Below are 22,582 nucleotides of genomic sequence, written 5' to 3' on the forward strand. Positions count from 1 at the left end.
TAACCTGGGCTGGTGGATGAGTTGTGAGTTGTGTGACCTTGCCCATCAGGAGAGGACGCGGCCCGAGCCAGCTCGCCTGGTTGCGGGGTGCCACGCCGGGGGTGGCAGGAAACACGTGGGGACGGGTCACCTGGGAGCGGCTCACCTGGGCGTACCTGAATGTTGGAGTCGGCGCGCTTCCGCGCCGGGCGGGCTGGCCCCGCCCCCTGACCAATAGCGGCGCGGAGGCCCACTGCCGTGGGCGAGGATTGGGCTGGCGGGCGCGGCGGCGGACGCGGATTGGGCGCGGGAGGGCGGGGGCGGGGCGGCGCGGCAAGCAGTTTAGGCGCTCGGCCTGCGGGCGGCGCTGAGCGCTCGGCTACGCGGGCGCAGCGCGGGCGGAAGTGGCGACGCTGGCGTCCCCGGAGGCTGCGGAGGGCGGCACTGACGGCCCCGGCGCTGACGGCGGCGGCCCGGGGGGCGGCGTGGACGCCCGCGGCGCCGGCTGGGGCATCACCGCGGGCCTCGACCCCGAAATGGCGCTGCTGGCGGAGCACCTGCTGAGGCCCCTGCCTGCGGACAAGCAGATCGAGACGGGGCCCTTCCTGGAGGCGGTGTCCCACCTGCCGCCTTTCTTCGGTGAGCCGGGGTGAAAGGGGGAACTGGCCGGGAGCCCTGCCCCAGGGCGCTCCCAGATGCACCCGCTTCCTTCTTCTCTCAAACATCCCCAAACCAGACCTTCCGTGGACACCCCAAATCCTACTTCCCCAGGCACCAAGGATCCCCCTTTTCTGCAGGCACCCCAGATTTCCCCTATCCCGGACTGCTCCCAGATCCTCTCTCCCCAGAACGTGTCACATCCTCATTTTTTCCCGGACATCCCCAAATCCTCTGTCTCCCCAGACACTTCATCCGTCAGATGCCCGCAGATCTCCACCCGCTTGTGCGCCCCAAACGTCCATCTCCCCACGAACACCCCTACTCTACCAGAGCCCTAGTTCTGCAGTCCTCCGTCTCCCCCAAAGCGTCCCACCGTCCCCCACCAACTAGGTCTTTTATCCTTCACCCCTCCTCCCGTTCTTCCCCTTCTGAATGGCTCCCAACTCTCTCCCTTTAAAATGAACCCCTCATTTGATAAACCCCCTCTTTTCTGTAAATTCTCCCATCCTCTCCCTCGTGGGCGGTGTGAACCCTTCTTTTCCTCATAATTCCAAATCCAAGACCCCCACCCCTCACCCCCACTCCAGGGGCAGAAAGCCTGGCAAAGTGAGGAGGGGGTTTTTGGAGATGGAGTCGCAAAACTCTTGAGCCCCCTTCCTGCAGAGAACTACCTAAACTTTCCCCTCTGTTTGGAGCAGGGGTCGGGACCAGGGCACCTGCTTTGTGGGGTGACATCAGACACTGGGTGCTTGGGGGGGGTATCCAAAAGAAAAAGTCCCCTCCCCCATTCGTCATGCCCTGGGAGGTCGCAGGAACACTGGGAGGCGGCCCTAAGCCAGTTGCAGACCCTCATTTCTCCCGTCCTCCAACCCAGCCCACACCCTGGATGGAAAATGGGAAACAGAAGACAGTAGGGCCCTGCCCTTTGCCTTGCTGGTCTCCAGTAAAGAATGCAACCTGAGCTCTGCTTTCTCCTCTTCCATGTGGGCTTCCCCGAAACCCTGCCCTGCTGGTTTAGTTGGTGGCCTGGCTGGAAGAGACCAGTCCCCAGGGCAGAGTCCAGCAGAAACCTGCAGACTGACAGAACCTGACACTAACTTGGACTAAAGGGATGGTGGCACCCAGGGCAGTCACTCCCTTTCCCCCGCAGGGTGATCAGGGCTCCCAGTGGGCAATAGTTGCTACAGTGCCGTGGGCTCTGGGGTGGTTGTGGCTGCATGAAGTCACGCCCCTGTTCTCTTCCTCCACCGTCTGAGCCTCAGCGTCCCCGTGTGTGAAATGCGCATGCTGATCTCTGAGGCTAGCGGCAAGGACTAAATGGGGTGGAGTGTGTAAAGTTCCAAGGCCTTTAAATGCCAAACACATCTTAGCGGTTGGGGGCGTGGTTGTTATACAAGTTCCTGAGTTCAGTTTTGGTTCCTTCACAGCGTAGATGATTGATTAATGAGTGTTTGAGTGCCTTTGCCTGGTTTGTACCATTCTCAGACCTGGGTCTTTTCCTGTTGCATCCCTGATACTCAGAACAACGTCTGGTGCACAGTAGGTGCTCAGTTAGCACTTAAATGTACAGAATATTCTTAATATCAGTATCTCCATGTTGAGATAATGCTAAATCTCCAGGCAGGAACTTGGGAACTGTCTGATTTTAGCACTGAGGAACTGTTGGTTTTTGTGATGGGTTTTTCCCTCCTCTTTAAGTTCTATGAACATTTGCTCTGAATAAGGATTCAGAATCTGTTTAAGCTAGTCCTTCCCAACTCAAACAGTTTTGCCCCCCTCAGGGGACAACGGGCAGTATCTGGAGACATTTTTGGTTGTCACACCCTGGGGGGGTGGGGGGGGTGAGGGGCACAGGGAGATGGTACTGGCAGCTGGGAGTCAGGGATGCTGGTAAACACCCTCCAGGGCACAACACAGTCCCCAACCGCAAAGAACTGAGCCAGCCCCAAATGTTAGCTGCCTCTCAAGGTGGAGAAAGCCCCAAGGTAAGTTCTGTGGCCTTTTCCTCCTGCATCTTCGGAAGGTTGTCCATCAGTTCTGCGTTTGGGGCCACCTTCACTTGATGCAAATATCGAGTCAGTTGTACGGGGAAAGGGGTGGTGGTGGCTGGAGCCGGCGGCGAGCTGGTGCCTGGGTAGGAGAACGTCCCCTCCCTCTTCCCTGATCTCAAAAGACCCTTGTCTTTGCTGCGAACTGGTTGCTGTGGGCCGTCACATCTGTTGACAGAGCCTCCATTTATACAGAAGCCTCAGTGGGTCGGCCCACAGAGGATAATTCTTAGCACTGTTTGAAAAACGTGATGATCCGTTCTGAAACATCAAGGCTTTTCTTGGGCGAGGGTTCCTCCTGAGGGTTAAAGTTTGGGGAGGATGCTCCCACCAGTGGCTCTCTCCTGGCACATGGGGGTTGATGGAGATCAGCCCATCTGCCCTGAAACATGGGCTTTGTCCAGGTCTTGGTAATGTCTGGTCCCTTGGGTGATCTGAGATCTGGGTGCCGTGTGTGTCCCTGGCATGGAGCAGGTCTGAAGTTTGAACTCAAGAAGTCTGAATGGCATTGTGGCAGTTCCTTCCAAAGCAGGGTTTCTCCACCATGACACTGCTGACATTCAGGGCCGGGCCATTCTTTGGAGTTGGCGGGGAGGGGGGTGGGTGGGGGGGGCGGTGGGTGGGTGGGTGGGTGAGGGGGGTGGGAGGGGGGGCGCTGTCCTGTGCTTTGTAAGATGTTCAGTGGCATTCCTGGCCTCTCTCTGCCAGATGCCAGCAGCATCCCATTTCTCCAAGTTGTAACAACCAAAAATACCTGCAGAGAAAGAGTCACCCCCAGTTGAGAGCTTCTGCTCCTGATACGAATAGAGCAGAAGGCTAAGAGCAGTGTTTTTAAAAAGTATTTATTTCTTCAAGGAAGATCTGTTTCTCAGAGGAAAAATTGATCAAGAAGAAATGATAAATTAAAAATCTCCCTGCCATTTTTTTATTGAGCATTTACTCCGTGCTAAGTAAACTGTGTAGATGAGTTCACTTAATCCTTTCATGGCTTTTTGAGGCAGAGTTTGTTGTTATTTTTTTAAAAACTTAATTTATTTGGCTGCATTGGGCATGTGTGCCTAGCTGCTTCTCGGCCTACGGGACTTTAGTTCCAGGACCGGGGATTGAATCTGCGTCTTCTGTATTCAATATATAGTCAAAGTCACTCAGTTGTGTTGACTCTTCGCAACCCCATGGACTATATGGTCCATGGAATTCTCCAGGCTAAAATACTGGAGTGGGTTGCCATGCCCTCCTCTAGGGGTCTTCCCAACCCAGGGATCAAACCCAGGTCTCCCGCATTGCAGGCGGATTCTTTACCAGCTGAGCCACAGGATTCTTATGCACTGGCCCACCAGGAAACCACCGGACCACCAGGAAAGTCCCGTTGTTGTTTTGTTTTTTAAGAGAAATCAGTGGTGACATTTCAGACTATTTTCCTTTCAGACTCATTTGTCTCTTTAAGGGAAAAAGGATAAACTGCTTTTTTTTTTTTTTTTTTTAACCCAACCATATAGCATAACCAGCTTTCCATGTCAACCATCATTTTCCAGACCTACTTAGAATTTTGTTGTTTGAATGTAGCGATAAACTATTTAACCAAGCCCCTGGTGTTGGATATTGACATTGTTTCTTTTTTTTCTCTAGTAAACCATGCTACAGTGAACATTCTTATGTATATTTCTTTGCATACTTCTTTGGTTATTTCTAATTTTTTAAAGGGAAATTGCTGGGTCGAAGCAGGTGAAGGCTTTACATATGTTTAGCGCAATCACATTTCTTAATGCTTCATTGGGTGTGGTTTGGGACAGAATTGGTTGGGCTTGATGAATGCGGATTCTTTTGGGCTGCAGGTCCTGTGTGGTTCAGAGCACCTGTATCCTGGGCTCTTCCGTATCTCTGGTCTGAGTCTCCCAAGCCGGATAGGTTTTGCTGTGTCCACCTAGAGGTCAACAACCCTTTGTCCGTCTTCTTTCTCCATCTTGACCCAGTAATTGGATCTCACCTCTGATCAGTTTGCAGTTGATTTCTGTGAGGCCCTCCTCTCTCAGCTTTTACGGTCGATTACACAACCCTTCCAGAGCATTTGCAATTGAAGGGTGGCAATGGAGGGAGAGAGAGAGGCGAAGGGAGAGACCTAGTTATCATTTAGTTTTGTCACTGTCTGTCTGGAAGTTGCAGTGGCTCCCTATTACCCCACCTTGAAATCCATGCTGTAGCCTTTCTGAATGGCTTGCAGCCCCAGAGATGGTACCACGACATCACTTGCTTCTGGCTCTATACCTGCATCAGAGTCTCATTGCCTGGGGTACCACTGCTCTCTAGCCCATCACCTTCCTTTCACCTGGATGGGTTCCACTTATGCCAGAGCCACTTAAGGCAATGGGTTTTGCAATTTTTTAAAAAAAATTTTTTATTGAGGTATAGTTGCTTCCCAGGTGGTTCAGTGGTAAGGAATCTGCTTGTAATACAGGAGACACAGGTTCCATCCCTGGATCGGGAAGACCCCAGAAAAGGAAATGGCAACCTACTCCACTCCAGTATTTCTTGCCTGAGAAATGCCATGGATGGAGGAGCCTGGCAGGGTCCATCGGGTTGCAAAAGAGTCGGACATAACTGAGCCAGTAAACTATAACATAGTTGCTTTACAGTGTTGTGTTAGTTTCTGCTGTATAAGGAAGTGAATCAGCTATGTGTGTAGACATATCCTCTCTTTCTTGGACCTCCCTCTCACTCTCCCACTTCCCCCACTCACCCCAACCCCGATTTTGCAACTTCGAACTGAACCAGCCTGCCGACTCCTCTCATCCATTGGAGGTGTATTTGCAAGTAGGGAGTGAGGTCTTGTTAACCTTGAGAAGCATCTCCTGTGTGTTGGTGAGACCCACTCGTGAGTTCACCTGGCCCAGATTAGAGCCAAGCAACACCTAAACAGAGGGCTGCCTCTGGCCCCGCTGTGTTAACCTGTTCATCTGCTGGCTGCTTGGGAGGCTTAGAGAGAAGTTGCTTTGAACCCGGGTTTATTGTTGGCTGATGTCCCTGAATTGGAGTCTCCAGATCGCGAAGAGTCGGACACGACTGAGCGACTTCACTTTGACTTTTCTCTTTCATGCAGTGGAGAAGGAAATGGCAACCCACTCCAGTATTCTTGCCTAGAGAATCCCAGGGATGGGGGAGCCTGGTGGGCTGCCGTCTATGGGGTCGCACAGAGTTGGACACAACCGAAGCGACTTAGCAGCAGCAGCAGCAGATAGATGGAAATTGGTTTCAGCAGACCCAGCCTGAGCTTGAATGCCTGTTCCACGGTGTCCCAGCTGTGTGTCCTCACCCAGGAGCTTCCCCTCTCTGAGCCTGCAGCCCCGACTGTAAAAGGCCTCGCAGGGGGGCCGGTGGAGGCTAACTCCCCCAGATGATGTTGGCATCCAATGTGAGAATCTCTCCACCTTTTTGTACAGGTGGGGCAGACAGCCTCCAAAAGCTTGAGAATCTGCCCCTCTTGCCACACTGCCCTTGGGCAACAAAGTTCTTGCAAAAAGAAGCTGCCTCGGGCTCTTGGTGACCAGCTGCCAAGGCTAGGGGCCAGCTGAGCATCCTGGCTGCTAAAGCAACTCTCATTTATAACATCCAAAGGCCAGCGCAGAGCACGGACCAGTGGTGTCCACCACCCTTGTTCCTCTAGTGAGAAGGAGATCTTCTTGATCTTCTGGGTTCAGAAAAGTCCGGCCCTGAGGTCAAGGATGGAGGTCTGGCCTCTGCTCCTGGAGGGAAGAAGATGGAGAAGCCGGAGGGAAAAGACCCAGATATCCATCCACTCTGTCCCTGCGAGCTTGTCCAGCCCCCACCTCGTTCCTCATCTGTGGGGTGTCCGCTGTGTAGGGCTGGTTGCAGGAACAGTGCCCCATTGTGAATCGTGTCCCAGGCCCCAGCAACGTGCCTGGCAGAGCATCGGTGCCCAGTCAGTGGGTAACTTGAAAGGGAATGGAAAGAATGCGTGACAGCAGCTTTGTAAGGTATAATGCCTGACCCCATAGCTAGTGTAACCCATGTTTTGAGTGACTTCCACGTGCTTCAGCATTGAACAAGCCGATCTCTCATTTCCAATCCTCCTCCTCACGACATTATGAGTTAGGAGGAATGGGCACCACTTTACAGAAGAGGAGACTGAGGTTCAGAGTGGTGAAGGCATGTGACCAAGTCACGCAAGGAGGAACAGCTTTGTAGGGGGCCAGCCCTGCAAACGAGTCTTTCAGAGCAGAAAGGACCTTTTAGAGCTGTTGTGGGGGAGGGGAAATGCTGGACGTTCCCATCTGGCATTGACAGTGTGCTTATTTCAATGAGCTTGTTAGAATAGCAATGTTGAGTTCTAGCCTTAGGTTGCATTGTTTCAGTTTTAAAAGGGCCTGGATGGATGTTAAAAGCTTGTGTTACATTCTTACAGAGTTGCACGTATCAGGGCTTCCCCCGCCTACCCCCAAATTGTTATTGTGTTAACTGTATCTGAGCCTTTACAAGTCCTTACAATGGATCAGCGCTCCCCAGGGTCCTATAAAACCTCTTCTCCGGCAGTTGCGGCCAGCTCACTTCCTCTGGCTCAGAAATGATTCATTTTCTGCACTGCTGTTATGCCACCTTCCTCTCACCACTCCCTGCTGAGATCTCAGACTGTAATGGTCAGGAGTGCGGGGTCCTTAGTTTATAACTGGAGTTCCTGCTGATTTTACCCATATCCACACCTTTCTCTACCTCTCTCTCCTCCCTGTCTTCATCTCTTTCTCTTTTTTTTTTTGTCATGCCTGGGGCTCTTAGTTCCCCAGCTAAGGATCAAACCCAGGCCCTCAGTAGTGAAAGCACACAATCCCAACCACTGGACCACGAGGAAATTCCCTTTTTGACATCTTAATCATTGGAATCATTCTTTCCTGGATTTCTTTCCTAAAGAATGATGCTATAATGTATGATAATAATTATTATAATCATAAAGAATAACTTTAAAAAAATTGAGGCAGAAATTATGCTAACCCCTTTATTTCTACAACCTCATTTAAGCCTTGCAACAGCTCTATAAGGTGGGGTCTATTATTAACCTCATTTTACAAATGTGGAAATGGCGCTCATAGAGGTTAACTGATTTCTCCCAGGCCACACAGCAAGTAAGCGAACTCATTTTCCCATTTGCATTCCCAATTGCTGGCTGGTTTTTGCCAAAAGGGACAATTGTGGATAAAGAGAGTTGGCATGTCACGGGTCTGATTTTATTTATTTTTATTTTTTTAATTTTAAAAATTATTCTAAAATTTCTTTTATTTATTTGGCTGCACTCGGTCTTAGTTGCAGCATGCAGGATCTAGTTCCCTGACCAGGGACTGAACCTGGGCCCCCTGTATTGGGAGCACAGAGTCTTAGCCATTGGACCACCAGGGAAGTCCCAGGGGTGATTTTTTAAAGTACCATTTGGTAAACATTCTTTCCTCTTAGATAGAATTTAGAGTGGGAATTAGTTTTTGAAAGGTGGTCATTCTCGGGCTCTTATGCTTCAAAACAGGCCTAACTGCAGACTGAGCCGTCACATGCACACCCCACATACCATCGGGTTAATAAATGATTCATCTCCATCAACTGTAATCTGAGTGCCTCCCATTATGATCCTTGTAACCTAGGATCTGTAAAGTTACTCTGTCCCATGTGATTAACAGTGAAACCTTACTATCCAGCTATTGAAAAAAAAAATTTGAATTTGAAATAGAACCTCCCCAAACCAGGCCCCTAGCATCCTGGCACAGGCACCCCTGTTCTTCCTTTTTCAAATGAATATTTACAGGTTGGGCCTGGATTTCCCACACTGAACCACACAGGCTGAAAGTGAAGGTGTGCATCTGAAAAGCAGAATGCTTTTTGTTCTTGAGTGAAAATTATTCCTGAGATGAAGTGAGAGGGCGGGGGCAATTTGGTCACCTTGTGGCTCAGCGTTGGGAGCATCGCCTATTGGAAGAGAGGCTTGCCTGGAGAGGCAGGCGTAGAGGGGGCAGCCTGGATGGAAATTTCCAAATATGTGCTGGGGGCTTTCTCAGAGCACAACAGCAGGTGCTTTCCAATTACATGGAGGCCAGAAAAACAGGAAATGAATGTGATTCCGGGCGGCACGTGGGGACTGCTGGCTTATGGGGAGCTCTGCTCTCTGGACGACCTCAACCATCTGAACTATGGCAGAGACCTGGGCAGGACTGTCACAGAGGTCACAGAATGTTGCTGGGTGTCTGCTTCCTCTTATTCTGTCGGTGATGCTGACAGAGTTGGCTGTTTGTTCTCCCAGTATCTTGCAGAATCAAAGCACTGCCGAGAAAGCAAGAGGAATTTTTTAAAAACTACACAAAGCTGGGGACTTTCCTGGCAGCCGAATGGCTAGGACTCCCCACTGCCCCTGCAGCGGTCATAGGTTCCATCCCTGGTTAGGGAGCTAAAATCTCACATGCCACAGGGCACAGCCAAAAAAAACACAACCCATAAAACTACATAACGCTGTCCTAAAACCCTGGAAACATATCATTAGACCCATTTAGGGAACAGTTGAGGGGGCCTCTGATATCACTGGGTCACACCTTTATCATAATTCCTAGTTCTGATGATGGCCCTGTTTAGTACACTGCAAATGGCTTGCTGTACAAACGCAGGGATATCTGTCTTACGTTTGGATAAGTTCCACCCAGGATAGCTGAACTAGAGAGAAAGTTGGTGCAGTCATCAAATTTGGTAGATGGAAAATATTTCACTGCTTTTTTTTTCATTATTGAGATTAAATGTCTTTTAATTGTCCATTTTCTATAAGGAGGTTATTTCTTATTAATTTTTTAGAGCTCTTTACATATTAGGGATAATAGTCTTTGGTCTATGATATTTATTACATGGGTCACCCCTCTCCCAATCAGTTTGCTGTTTGGCTTTGATTGGTGATAGGATTTCCTCCCATGCCCACCCCATCCCATATAGAAGGTTTTTGGGTTTGTAATCAGACTTATTGGCCTTTTTGTTATGCCTTTTGGGTTGAGTGGCATGCTTGCTGCTGCTGCTAAGTCACTTCAGTCGTGTCTGACTCTGTGCGACTCCATGGACTGCAGCCCACCGGGCTCCCCTGTCCCTGGGATTCTCCAGGCAAGAACACTGGAGTGGGGTGCCATGGCCTTCTCTGAGTGGCATGCTTAGGAAAAGTCTAAAAGAGAAGGGGCCATTTGCCACGTGTTCCAGGTGACCAAGGCTTGACTGTGTTTAGAATCCGTGACCCTTTACGAAGTAAGATGGTGGGATTGTACTTGATTTTTTCTCTTGTTTTTGAGATGACTTCTTTTTACTCTGGAAGTGAGACGATAAACTAGAAAGCCACCCAAGACCCCTCCCTCCCTTCTGGCAGGTTCCGGGTGCCATTCTAAAGAGCCCATTGGCTGACAATAATGAAAAACAAGTTTGGAATAGCTGCAAAACAGGTGTAACTAGAAAGATAATTTTGAGGCAGGACTGTATTCTGTATGAAAGGTAAAACTGGGTAACCTGACCAGAAATGCATCGTGTCCAGAGCAGGGGCCGGCGTGAGTTTCAGCTCTTACGCCACTGAGTGCTCAGGGGTCAAAATCATTTTCGGTTTTCCGGTCGGAGTCCTCTCACTTTTGCCGAGCTCACACACACACAGATGGAAACATTCTAGAAAGAAAGGCTAGAGGGGATGGTGATACCAGCCTTGGGTCTGGAATTGTGTGTGAGTGCCTGACTCTCACCGGGTGACCCCGCACCAGTCACGAGGCTTTTCAGAGCCTGGTGGCGTCAGGCTAAGCCAAAGCAAACAGAAGCCCAGAGCCTTCCACAAGGCATGTGGAGGCCGGCTTCAGGTCGCCTGGAGTGCCTCTTGTTTGCCCAGCACCTTGGGGCTCTGGAAAGGGAGGGGCCTGAGCCCAGAGCGGTTAAGTCACTTGTCCAGAGTGACACCAGAGCAGAGATCTGAACTCAGGACCAAGGCTGCGTAGCTCTACCCTGCTCCTCCTCTGGTCACAGGCGGTCCAGACGCTGCCAACCCGACTCCTGTGTGTGCTTCTATATGTACACACCACCCCCCTCTCCTGGGGGCCGTCTCCCAGCCCTGCTTTGCCCCTCTCTCCTTCTGCTCCCTTCCTGGCTCCAGAAGTCCATCCAGGCCCCACATCCCACCCCTCGTTGAGCAGAAGCCTGGTCTCTGCACGGTCCACGACCTGCAAGAACAGCTGCCTTGGGGCCGGCTCTTGCCAACCACGATGACCTCGGGCCCCACATGGCACGGTGTCAGAAGATGAGACAGAAACCTTTCTCCCCGCCATCCAGGGGTAGAGGGGACACTCAGAACCACATAGAAGCCATTTCCAGAGCCAGGGAAACCAAATATTACTCTCTGCGTCTCTAAAATGCCTGTTGACTGACCTGAGTCACTGTGAGAAGCTGGTAAGCCACCCACACGTGGCTGATGATCGCCAAACCCTGGTTCCGCATCTCCACGCAGGATGGCCCACAGTGGTAATCAAATCATGGCCAGGCTCTGAGTCCTGACTTGGCATGCACCCTGCCTCCCCCACCCCGACCCCCCGTCACAGCAGCCGCACAGGGACGTCCCTGTACAGACGGGGAAACCGAGGCCAAGCCCCTTCCCGTAGCCTCTGCCATCTTAGCCAGGTGGGTCCTTAGACCCGTGCGTTGGGTCAGTCTGCCCTACAAGAATGTGGCTAGAAAAAGAACAGTGGGGTGCCTCTCGATCGTGTTTCCCACTCTCTGCCCCCTTGTTCATGCCACTTGCTGGGGTCTGGCTTCATGCCAGCCGTGGGAGTGGGGAGCAGAGCAGGGACAGAGACCAACTGGTCTCTGCACTCTCAGAGCTCAGGGGGAGGTGGACAGAAAACAGACTTACGCGTGGAACCACAGTGATGGTAGCAGTGCAGTGAGCTTGGAGGAAAAGGGGAAGGAAGAAGCCTGGCTTTTATGAGCAGGAAAAAAAAAAAGCCTGGCATTCTCTTCCAGTATTTTATATGAAAAATTTCAAACATGTAATGAAATTGAAAGAATTTCACAGCAGCTATTCATGTACCTACCATCTAGATTCTACCACTTATATCTGACTGTCCACCTCTCTGTCCATCTGTCAACCCACTTCATGTCTTTGGACAGCATATATTTTTGAAAGACAAGGAGGTGAAGCCATGGTCATGCCTTTAGAGGAGTCTTGCCAGTCCCCAGAAAGCCCATCCATGGCACCTGCCTGGCCCCTGTGAGACTCGGAATTGGCGACCCTTGGCTACATGGTCAAGAGGGAAAGAGTCACTAGTGGTGGAGAGTCTTGACTGTCTTGCATTTTTTTTTTTTCTTGAGGTTTCTTTTTATTTTTTGGCCACTCCGCTTGGCATGTGGGATCTTTGTTTCCTGACCAGGGATTGAACCCGCGCCCTGGGCAGTGAAAGCACTGAACCCTAACCACTGGGCCATAGGAAGTTCTCTGCATTATTACGGCACATCGTCATGCTTTGGGGGAGTCGTGGTAAGCGTCCTGGCGGAGAACATGGTGCAGGACGAGCAAATTGCACAGGCTTCCCCGGTTGGCCTCGCAGGATGAGGCCAGCGATACATCAGGGAGGATGAAACGGTGGGTGGAGTCATTACCTCATTAACACCCTTGGCAGGATCTGGTGGGACGGGATGTCTGCACCCCCACCTGGCACCTCAGAGCAGCTCCTGCAGCCATCCGGGAAGGGAGATGTGAGCTCACAGGAGTGGGAGAGAGGCTGGCAAGCTGAGAGGAAGGTTTTTCCATTCAGCCTGAGGATCTTGTACCCAGGAGCCTGCAGTTGGGCCACACGTCTTCTCGGGCCCCAAGGGGGCCTCAGTTGGGAGTCAGGAGAGTAGAGGTGGCCAGGGGCGCAGGCCGTGTGTTTCCACTCAGCGGAGGCCCTGGAGGACCTGATGACTTCCAAGCCTGGGTGACGTTTGCTAGAGCGCGGAGCCTAGTCATGTCACAAAGTCATAAAGATGGTCAGAGTTCATTGACTGAGGGCTGCTGCGCTGGGCACTCTGCTGAATGTGTTCAGTGTGTGGGTTTCAATCCCCACCACAACCCTGTGAAATAAGTACAGGTGGCACGGTGGTAAAGAGCCCGCCTGCCAGTGCAGGAGATGTAAGAGACACAGGTTCGATCCCTGGGCCAGGAAGATCCCCTGGAGGAGGGCATGGCAACCCACTCCAGGAAAATTCTTGCCTGGAGAACCCCAGGGACAGGGGCGCCTGGCGGGCTACAGCCCATAGGGTGGCAAGAGTCAGACACGACCGAAGCGACTTAGTACGTATGCACGGTGCCCCATTTGCCATGTGAGGAAACTAAGTTACACGGCGCCCAGGCAGGATACTTGCTAACCTGGATTCAAACCCAATCTGTCTGGGTTCCTACCTGACCTCCTTTCTATGGGGTTTGGGGCTTTTTCATATAAAACATCCAGTGCTGTTTCCTCAATGCACCTCTCAACAGATGCAGTTAGAATGTTCCAGATGGCTGGCCAGGTGTGCCGAGTCACCTTGGGTGGAATTCAGCCCTCCTCCAGTCCTCTGGCCCTGTGCAGCGCCCAAAGCCCCTGCCTGGCCTGCGGACAAGGGGAAGCTGGCGGGGGTGGGGTGTTTCCCTGCCATGGGTTTTGGTACCCACTTGTGGCCTGCCCAGGTGTCTTTGCCCCCTGGGCTCTGTATTGAGGATGCTCAGAGGTGGCAGGGAAGCACAGCTGAATTCAGGCTCTGAGGCTGAAGTCCTCGTTGAGTCTGCTCAGGAGAGACCCGGCCCTTCCCTGTCTGTTCCCTCCGAGCCCAGCCCTCAGCAGGGAGCTCTGACCCGTGGGCTGTCTCTGGTCCCCTTGACGGGCTGCTGGGGTGGGGGGTCACAGAGGCAGGAAAGGAGGAGAAACAAGCCAAAGGCTGCTTATATTTCCCCGGGAGCCCTGAGTTCCAGGCACGGCCAGTTTCTTGGTCCACATTTCGTCACCTCCAAGACGCCACCTATTTTAAGGTGCTCTGTTGTTTTGGGAACCACCAAGGAAGGAACACTGCCTCCAAGGGAGAGCATTCGGATGTCAGAGACGAACAAAGTATGTGTCTCGGAAGTGGGTGGTTTCAAGTCATCCTCGTAGGAGCTCCCACCACTTCTGTTGGCCCACTTGCTAGATGGGAAAACTGAGGCTCGGGGAGCAGAAGGGACACTCCCAAGCCCTGACTGCCAGTGTCTGCAGAGCAGGTGTGCAGCCCCAGTTCACTTAGCTCTGTTAAGTGACGGGGGTCCCCCTGCAGGTGGGTTCTCCCAGGCTCCTACGCAGTCTCAGGACCAGGGGGCCTCTGGGTCACCAGCTCACTTCTGCCTTAGAAGCTGATGAATGAGAAGGTTATCTTTCATAAGTCTGGCCCCTCTTCTCCCACGGACTAAGATTTCTCGAGCTGTTTCCTGGACAGCTGGTTTGTTAGCGGCCATCGCCTTGTCAGCCGAGATGGTTTCTCAGAGTGTTAGTTCTGCGAGATGCTCTCCACTGTACTGTCCAATATGGTAGCCACTGGCCGCATGTGGCTATTACATTTAAATGAATGAAAGTTAATAAAATTACAAATTGAGTGCCTCGATCACACCACATTTGAAGTGCTCAGTAGTCACACGGGCCCATATTAGATGGTGCAGATATAGAAATTTTTATCCTAGGATGAGAAGGTGCTGTGGGAAAAATATTTGCCCCTTAGAGAATCTGGTTGTATTTTAAAGGCTCTGACAAGTCCTGGGGTAAGAAACCAGTCTCACTTGGAGCCCAGAACTCCAAATTTACTTGCCCACGAACCGTTTTAACACCTACAAATAGTTCTTTCCTTAAACACATCAAATGACCTTTCCTCCTGTCCCATGGTGGTCCTGAATATCACCCTTGCTGGGATTCTAACATCTCTCTTCTTGTTTTGTCCCCAGATTGCCTCGGCTCCCCAGTGTTTACTCCCATCAAGGCGGACATAAGTGGCAACATCACTGTATGTACTTGGCCTGGCAGCCCCAGTGCCCAGATCGGGACTCTAATCCCACCCTGGTTACCACTGCCCTGCTACCCACTGCAAGTTCCCCAGGCTCAGGAACAGAAGGAGACACGGAAAACAGGCCTGGCTCCCAGTTCCTCTGACTCAAGGCTCCAGGTTCTTGGTTCTCTTTGCAGTCATGCCATCCAGTCACAGCCAAACTATGATTCACAGTCTGGAGGGTTGACCTGAGAAGGACCTGGCTGGCACTTGGATTCACCCCACCAAACAAAAAATAAACTCCAAGGTCCACAGTTGCACTGACCCAGCCCTTTCCTTCCTCAATCCTTAGAGCTCCTGATGGCATCCCCCAACCACTGACCCTCCCCCAGCAAGGACCCACCATGAGGCCGGTGCTGTGTCATTATCCCCATTTTACAGACAGGAAAACCGAGGCCCAGAGCTGTTGAGGGACTCACAGCAAGGAAGTGGCAGAGGTGGGATTCACATCCAAACTTCCTGCCTCTGACTCAGGAGCCTTCTTCCTGTTGGACATCTCTGAATCCTAAGGACCTACTTGTGTTTGTCCACAGAAGCGAAACTTCAGATACTTGGGGTTCAAGGTGCTATCAGTAGTGGTTGGAGAACGTGGACTCTGGGGTCTGGTCAGGGCTGGAACCCGTTCTCACCTGCACCAGCTGTGTGACCCTAAGCACATCACTTCGCCTCTCTGAGCCCGCTTCCTCATCTATAAATTGGCACGACGGCAGGCACGTCAGGGTCGCTGTGGGGATTAGAGGAGGCTGTGACTGTAAAGCGCTGTGGGCATCCAGTGAATGCAGACGGCCCTGGGGATTATTACTGTCACGACCAGCCCCCACTGCTGGTCCTGGCACCTGTGGGCGGGACAGCGAGGCTCTGGTGGGGTGGCATCTGTGGAGGCAGCCTTCCCCAGGGGAAAACCCTGTGTGCTCTGTTCCAGAAAATCAAAGCTGTCTATGATACCAACCCGACCAAGTTCCGGACCCTGCAGAACATCCTGGAGGTGGAGAAGGAGATGTACGGGGCCGAGTGGCCCAAAGTGGGGGCCACGCTGGCACTGATGTGGCTGAAGAGGTGATGGGCTTGGGTGGCGGGGTGTTTTTGTGACCGGGGGGCCATGGGACCTGCCCTGAAGAGGAGGGACAGCCGATCCCGCCACTGCCCCAGGGCGTCTGTCTGACGGGGCGGACGGGCACTTCGTCTTCCACATAGGTGCTCCCCTTGTGCAGCGCTACTTAGAGACAGAGAGAAAGCACCCTGGGGGCCAAGTTCTGCCTGATGGTGACACTTCCTTGCTGGTTCCAGTCTCACCAGAGGCGTAACAAACCCACGGATACTCCGGCCGCTGTGCTAAGCTCTTTATATAGACACCTGATCATATTTTATGGGCTGTGAGTTAGGTATGATCATCCCCATATATCCCCATGTCCTAGAGGAGGATGCTGGTGGCTTCTGGGGGCCAATTCATGGGCTCAGGGCACAGGGCCAGGGCTGGGACAGAGTGGCTGAGCTCTGCAGTTATACAGGTTGTGCACTGCACAAAGACATCCTGTCTACAGCCAGCCAGTCACATCACACACATGGCAGATTTATATATTATGACAGCTTATTGACAGAACCACAGCATCTAGAGGAAAAAGCACTCTAATTCACATAAATTCGACCTGTGGGCTGGGGGCAGGGCACCCCGATATGGGATTTGAACTCAGATAGTCTCACCCTAGAGTTAGTTGCCAGTGCTTGTGACCATGTTACGTACTGTCCTCGTGGCACATACTTGGAACCGCATATAGTCATTCCATCTTACAGATGAAGCCACTGAGGCTCAGAGAGGCCAGGCAGCTCGCTTGCTGAGCTCATGCTGCTCTCTGCCAGCTCCCGGATTCCCTCAGCTGTGCAGACTCCTGAATCCCTGGCAGCAGCTACGAAGCCAGGGACCCATTCTCTGCCCCACTGATGTTCCCAACATTGCCCCTTCTCTGGGGCCTGGAGGCAGGACAGGGAAGTCGCACTTTCCCTGGATCCCCATCCCCAGAAGCTAATCCTCACCCGCACTCTGTGCACTTCTTTGGTGAAATGGGACAGGAAGAGTCTGCTCCCTGGAGGATGTGGGCAGTGTGGGCATCAGCGGGTAGGTAGGCTGTAACTGACACCCTTATGGCCTATTTTATGACTTGTCCACACTGAGCTGCCCTACTCTTGTTTGTCAGCCCGAGAGTCACACACCTGGAATGAGGAATGCCCCTGGGTCCATCCACTGGCAGGTTCTGTAGGTTTCTCAGGAAGAGCCAGGCAGAGAGTGACGGTCAGGTCAGGAAGTAGGTTGTCTGTGTCCAGAGGAGACATGGGCAGAGCCCGGTGACTAGGAGAGCAGATCCTGGTGGATGTCAACAAGTCAAGCACATAATGAGCACCTGCTGTGTGCTGTGCCTGGTGCTGGATGCGTGGGATGCTGCTTGAAGAGGCAGGGTCCCTCTTAGGGTATGACAGTCCAGCGCCGAGGCAAGGGGTCAGGCTGTGGGGCAGGTCATGACGGCAGGGTATCAGAACCTGGAGCAGAGAAATCAGGGGGCGCTTCCTGGAGGCGGGTTACCAATTAGCATCTCCAAGTCTGAGCAGCAGGGTCCCAGGAGGAAGAGGTCTTGCATGGGTGGGAGGGCAGGAGAGGTACAGAGTATCCACCCCTCCAGGAGGATCTGATCCAGCCAGGGCCCTGGATGCAAGGTGGGGGCAGGGAAAGATGAGGTGGAATTGGGCAAGGATGAATTCCAGCCCCCTTGGGGGTCCTGGGAAGCCATGGAGGGGCATCAGCAACGGGGTAAAATGGGGTTTTGACAAAGACTCACTCCAGCTCTGGGCAGCGGGGGGATCATAAAGGCTGGGAGAAGCAGGGGCTCAGGAGAGGTGGCCAGTCAGGGCAGGGCTGGGACTAGACCCTGAGCGTGGTTCACATGCCAGGCTGATCCCCAGTGATTGAGAGTTGTGATCCAAGCATGGAGGAGTTCCTTCACTTCACAGGTGATAAAGCTGAACTTTATCCTTTCAGTCATTGGGCCAAGCATTTCTGCCCCAGAAAGCCCCAAACGAATCCCCACCCCCCACCCCCCACCCCCCACCCCCGCAGGGAGGGAGCAGAGGAGCCCAGTTAGGGAGTGAGACAGGCTCTTGCTGTCTAAGATATGAGACTGAGGCTTTTGGAGTACCTCTGTATTCCCCTCCGTGAAGTGGGCAGATTGTGCTGAGCTCAGTCTCACTGGCCGGACCAAGGAGAGCAGATGAGATGATGTGGAATAAAGGGCTGGCACTGATCTGATTCTAAACTTGGTGGCCTTTCCATGACCCACACCCTGCTCCTGGCTCTTGGAGCATCATCCTACCTCAGAGGAAGGGCTCAAGTGGCCGCTGGAGGATGTGGTCCACGGCACAGGCAGGGATGGGAGCAGGGAGCCCACAGGATCAGACTCGCTCGTGTTCTCAGCGTGGCCCTGGTCTGTGGTCCCTGAGCCCTTTGAGGACCAGAGCTGGGCCTTCAGCCCTATATTGACTGGCTTCGTCCCTCAAGCACAGATGGCCACGTGGCCATAGAAATGGGCAGAGCGCATCCAGACCCTGCCCTCTGTAGACTTCACAGCCCAGCAGAGGCCACGGCCGGGGTCAGTGCCAGGCCTGGGTGTAGACGAGGTGATCCCCTGGCGGGCGGAGGGTCACGTTACACAGAAGCTCGTGTAGACATGACAGCTCAGTATTCCGGGGTCAAGGGAAGTACTTTATTCAGGGTACATCCGGGTCAGGATACACCCAGGTTTCTGTGCGGTGGGTGGGCGGGGCCGGCAGGAGTGAGCTGGGCCCTGACGCACCCTTTCCTTTCCGGCTGCAGAGGCCTGCGCTTCATCCAGGTCTTCCTCCAGAGCATCTGCGACGGCGAGCGGGACGAGAACCACCCCAACCTCATCCGCGTCAACGCCACCAAGGCCTATGAGATGGCCCTCAAGAAGTACCACGGCTGGATTGTGCAGAAGATCTTCCAGGTGAGCCACCCCGCGGGCGCAGAGGGACCCCTAGCTTGTGGGGTTCGCCCTCCGCCCCACGCTCTCGCTGTGGCCCCCCTGCCCTGTGTCCGTGCTGCCCACCCCGGGCTCAGGAAGGGCTCTCCTCCGTCTGTGTGGGTGAGGCTGGTGCGATGAGAGGCCTTTGCTGCGCGGTGGGCATTTTCCTAAGTGCTCTGTGGCGGTTGTGATGAGGGCCCGATTGGGAGACCATGAGAATAGCCAGGGCAGAGACGAGGCCCTTAGGTTGACAGTGGGCCGACCTCACTGGCCCCTTGGATTCAGCTGGGACCCTGGCACTGGAGGGGGGTGGGGAGGGGAGGAAGGGCCCCTGTGCCCACCCATGGGGTTGTCTGCTGAAGGGATATCTGCACACGAGGCTCTTGGTGACTTGTGTTGGGGTGATGGTGACCACAGGCCTTCGGCACCAGCCCGGCCATGGGAGAAGCCCACCGGAGAGGCGTCGAGAGCCCACGGGTGCACTGCACACTGTCCTGGCCCCCCTTTCTCCTACAGTAGCGCCCCCTGCCCGCCCATCTTCTCTGCGGAAAGAATGGGGCTCTGAGGGCGGGTCTCTCTCCCGCGTGGCTCAGGTCATGGGCAGGCAGGGTCAGGCGTCAACTGAATCCAGGCAGGAAATATGGCACCTGTGGGCCATCCGCCCTGGCAAGGCTGGTGACAGCACCCATCCCGGGCAGGGACTGCAAGAGCCCTGCCCGCCTGCCACCCACAGAGCCTTGCCCCCTGTGAAGGCCCCACGACCACCACTATAACTGGTTTCCCTGAATGCCTAGCTCAAGGCGGGCTGCCTGTGGAGGGTCACTTTCACGAAAGGCCCTCTCCTTGTCTCCATTTCACAGATGAGGAAACTGATGCCCCAGATGTTAAGTATCTTGCTAGAGGTCACGCAGTAAGAAATCCTGAGCCAGGATTCCTGAACTTCAGTATCCTCATCTTGCAAATAGACGTAAAATAGGCCCTGCCTCACAGGCTCATTGTGAAGAGTCTATGTATTATTCTGTATACAGTGCGTGGCATTTTGAAGCTATTTCTATTTTGATTCTTTTTTTTTTAATTGGAGGATAATTGCTTTACAATGATGTGTTGGTTTCTGCTGTACAAGGTGAATCAGACATGAACGTGAAAGTTGCTCAGTTGTGTCCGACTCTTTGCGACCCCATAAACTATACAGTCCGTGGAATTCTCCAGGCCAGAATACTGGAGTGGGTAGCCTTTCCCTTCTCCAGGGGACCTTCCCAACCCAGGGACCGAACCCAGGTCTCTTGCATTGCAGGCGTATTCTTTACCAGCTGAGCCACAAGGGAAGCCCAAGAATACTTTAGTGGGTAGCCTATCCCTTTGCCGGGGGATCTTCCTAACCCAGAAATTGAACTGGGGTCTCCTGCATTGCGGGCAGATTCTTTACCAACTGAGCTATCAGGGAAGCCAAATCAGATATAAGTATACATATATATTCTCTCTCTTGAACCAACCTCCCTCCCACCCCCCCCCATTTTGATTTTTAATGATAATGTTATTATTTGTAATTTCCTCGCCTTTTCAAACTTGTAGCCTAAGCCTTTTTATCCGGTTGCATTGTTTTCCTTCTGGTTCGGAAAGTCTATGAATTTTTGGTTCTCTGGGCTTTTCAAATTTCTCTGAAATTTAGGGAAGTGTCGCCCCCTGAAGGTCAGAAGAGGAACAGCACAGATTCGCCATCCTCTCCCTGCCCCGCCCCTCAGTTAGTGGGTCTCAGGAGGAAGCCGTTCACCTTCTCCAGAGCAGGGAACCCACCGGAGGGAAGAGGTCCTTCCTCGCAGAGCACCTACTGTGTGTCTGGTGCTGTGCTCAGCACTTGACACGACCTCAATCCTGACAAGAGCAACCCACTTGGGTGGGTGCCATTGTTATCCCCATTTTACAAATGAGGAAACTGAGGCTCAGAGAGGCTAAGTAACTTGCTCAAGGCTCACCGCTAGTCGGCAGTAAAAGCTGGAATTTGAAGCCAGGTCTGTCTGTCCCCAGAGCTTCCTGCTGTCCCTCACCTGGTAGAAAGGGACACACACACAACCCCCCGCCACCACCACACTGGGCCTTTCCCGTTCAGTGCCATGAATAACACAGACCTCCTGCCCAGCGCGGACCTTGGGGGCATTCCCTCCCAGAACCTGACCAGGGGCTGGGCTCCCCCTCCTCTAACGCTGTGCCACCCCCTGTCACCCGTCTCAAGGCAGCGCTGTATGCGGCCCCGTATAAGTCCGACTTCCTCAAAGCGCTCTCCAAGGGCCAGAATGTGACAGAGGAGGAATGCCTGGAGAAGGTCCGCCTCTTCCTGGTCAATTACACGGCCACCATCGACGTCATCTACGAGATGTACACCAGGATGAATGCCGAGCTCAACTACAAGGTGTAGGCCAGCTCCACAGCGGGTGCTCCGGACGGCACACCCCCCGACCGCAGACCCCTTGCAGGAACAGGCAAACCCGAATCACTGCGAATCTGGCTGGCCAGCTGCCCCTGCCTGTGGCACGCCCCCAGAGCAGCCTTGAGTCGGGCCAGGGCGCACACAGGGCCGGCCCTGGACTTTTAAAGGTCACGTTTGGGATCTGCCCTCCTGGAGCAATAAATAACCGTCACACTTCCGAATCTCCTTTGAATTTCATGACAGCACAGACTGACTTTATGCCTTCATTTCAGTGTGGTAAAAATCAATTAATATTTCTAATAAATCAAGTCCTAGGGTTTTTTGGTCCCCTCCAGCCCCCATTCGGAGCATGACTCTGGGGGAAGTGGTGTTAGATCCGTCGCTTTGAAAATAGGCACGTGTCTTTCTGAGGAGCTGGCTGAATGATGTTTTGAGTGTTTTAAGGACCATGAGGGGGTTTGATCTGAAATTATACAGGGCCCCTCTTGTGGGATTGTTTTTCTTTTTAAAGCAAACTGGTGTGTGCGCTCATGTGGTTTGCACAGCCGAACCTCCAGCACTGTCATTAGGGCCCTCTCTTACTGTCTTGCCAGACAGTGTTTTTTTATAGCTGAAACCAACCAGCAAGCCTTTGATGACCAAGGGAAGGCTTATTTTAAAGCTATCAGACACACATAACCGACTGTAGATGACTGCATTTGCATTCTTCTGCATAATTACCTTCTTCAGGGACAGCCTTTCCAACCCAAGCAACTACCTACCATGTGTATTCTTTTGAGGGGGAGAGGATGAACCCACGAACACGCCTTACTGCCTTAACTGTCCTTCCTGGCTCTAAAAAGAATTGTCTTTTTAATGTGTCGGGATGACCAAAGCAACCCACAAAGAATTGATGTATGTTTAAAAACCCAATGAGGAACAATTGGTGATTTTTATGCAGAAACTAAATAATCCTTAATAAATAAATTTCTATTTTGGAATCACATTGGTGTGCTGTTTTGATTCTTGATTTTTTTTTTCTTGTTCTTTTTGGATCAAAGGATACAACTGGGGAGCAGCCAAGGACTTGCTTTTGAGTCTCTGGGTCCCATTTTCTGGTTTTGAAAAATAGAACTGGCTGCCATGTTGAGAAACTGACATGTCCCAGAAAAATCTTTATTTCTAGCTTCTTAGAGAAATCAAACTGCCTGGCTGGAAATGAGAGATGACTGCCCCCTTGGCTGGATGGGGCGATTGGGTAGATATACTTTCACTTTGCCTCAGTCTCCACCAATCCCTATTGCCTCCCCGACCCTGTAACCATTGGTTATTTGCACTTTATCATGGGCAGGTGCTTTTTCTGGTGCTAGGGTTAAATGTGGAGGAAAATATTTTAC

At 52.6% G+C, this 22,582-nt stretch overlaps 1 protein-coding gene across 2 annotated transcripts; it reads left to right on the forward strand.

The window, feature by feature from the left end:
• Positions 1–200: 200 nt before the first annotated feature.
• GLTP (glycolipid transfer protein) lies at positions 201–22,189 on the forward strand. Of its 2 annotated transcripts, none has more exons than XM_069558238.1 (5): positions 201–618; positions 14,653–14,711; positions 15,676–15,809; positions 18,613–18,763; positions 21,016–22,189. In XM_069558238.1, the coding sequence occupies exons 1-5, from the start codon at positions 516–518 to the stop codon at positions 21,076–21,078; spliced, it is 510 nt and encodes a 169-aa protein (XP_069414339.1). In that variant the 5' UTR covers positions 201–515; the 3' UTR covers positions 21,079–22,189. The 2 variants fall into 2 exon arrangements, with proteins under 2 accessions (XP_069414339.1, XP_069414338.1); XM_069558237.1 differs by having other exon boundaries at positions 265–618; positions 21,012–22,189.
• The last annotated feature ends 393 nt before the right edge of the window (positions 22,190–22,582 follow it).

This window comes from Ovis canadensis, chromosome 17 (genome assembly GCF_042477335.2).
Source record: "Ovis canadensis isolate MfBH-ARS-UI-01 breed Bighorn chromosome 17, ARS-UI_OviCan_v2, whole genome shotgun sequence".
In the NCBI taxonomy this organism is placed as follows: domain Eukaryota; kingdom Metazoa; phylum Chordata; class Mammalia; order Artiodactyla; family Bovidae; genus Ovis; species Ovis canadensis.

Excerpts from the sequence above, each read along its gene's own strand:
- GLTP (XM_069558237.1), top strand. The coding sequence starts at position 516 with ATGGCGCTGCTGGCGGAGCACCTGCTGAGGCCCCTGCCTGCGGACAAG. Across the intron at positions 14,712-15,675 it reads ACATAAGTGGCAACATCACT|AAAATCAAAGCTGTCTATGA; the intron begins GTATGTACTTGG and ends GCTCTGTTCCAG. Across the intron at positions 18,764-21,011 it reads TTGTGCAGAAGATCTTCCAG|GCAGCGCTGTATGCGGCCCC; the intron begins GTGAGCCACCCC and ends ACCCGTCTCAAG.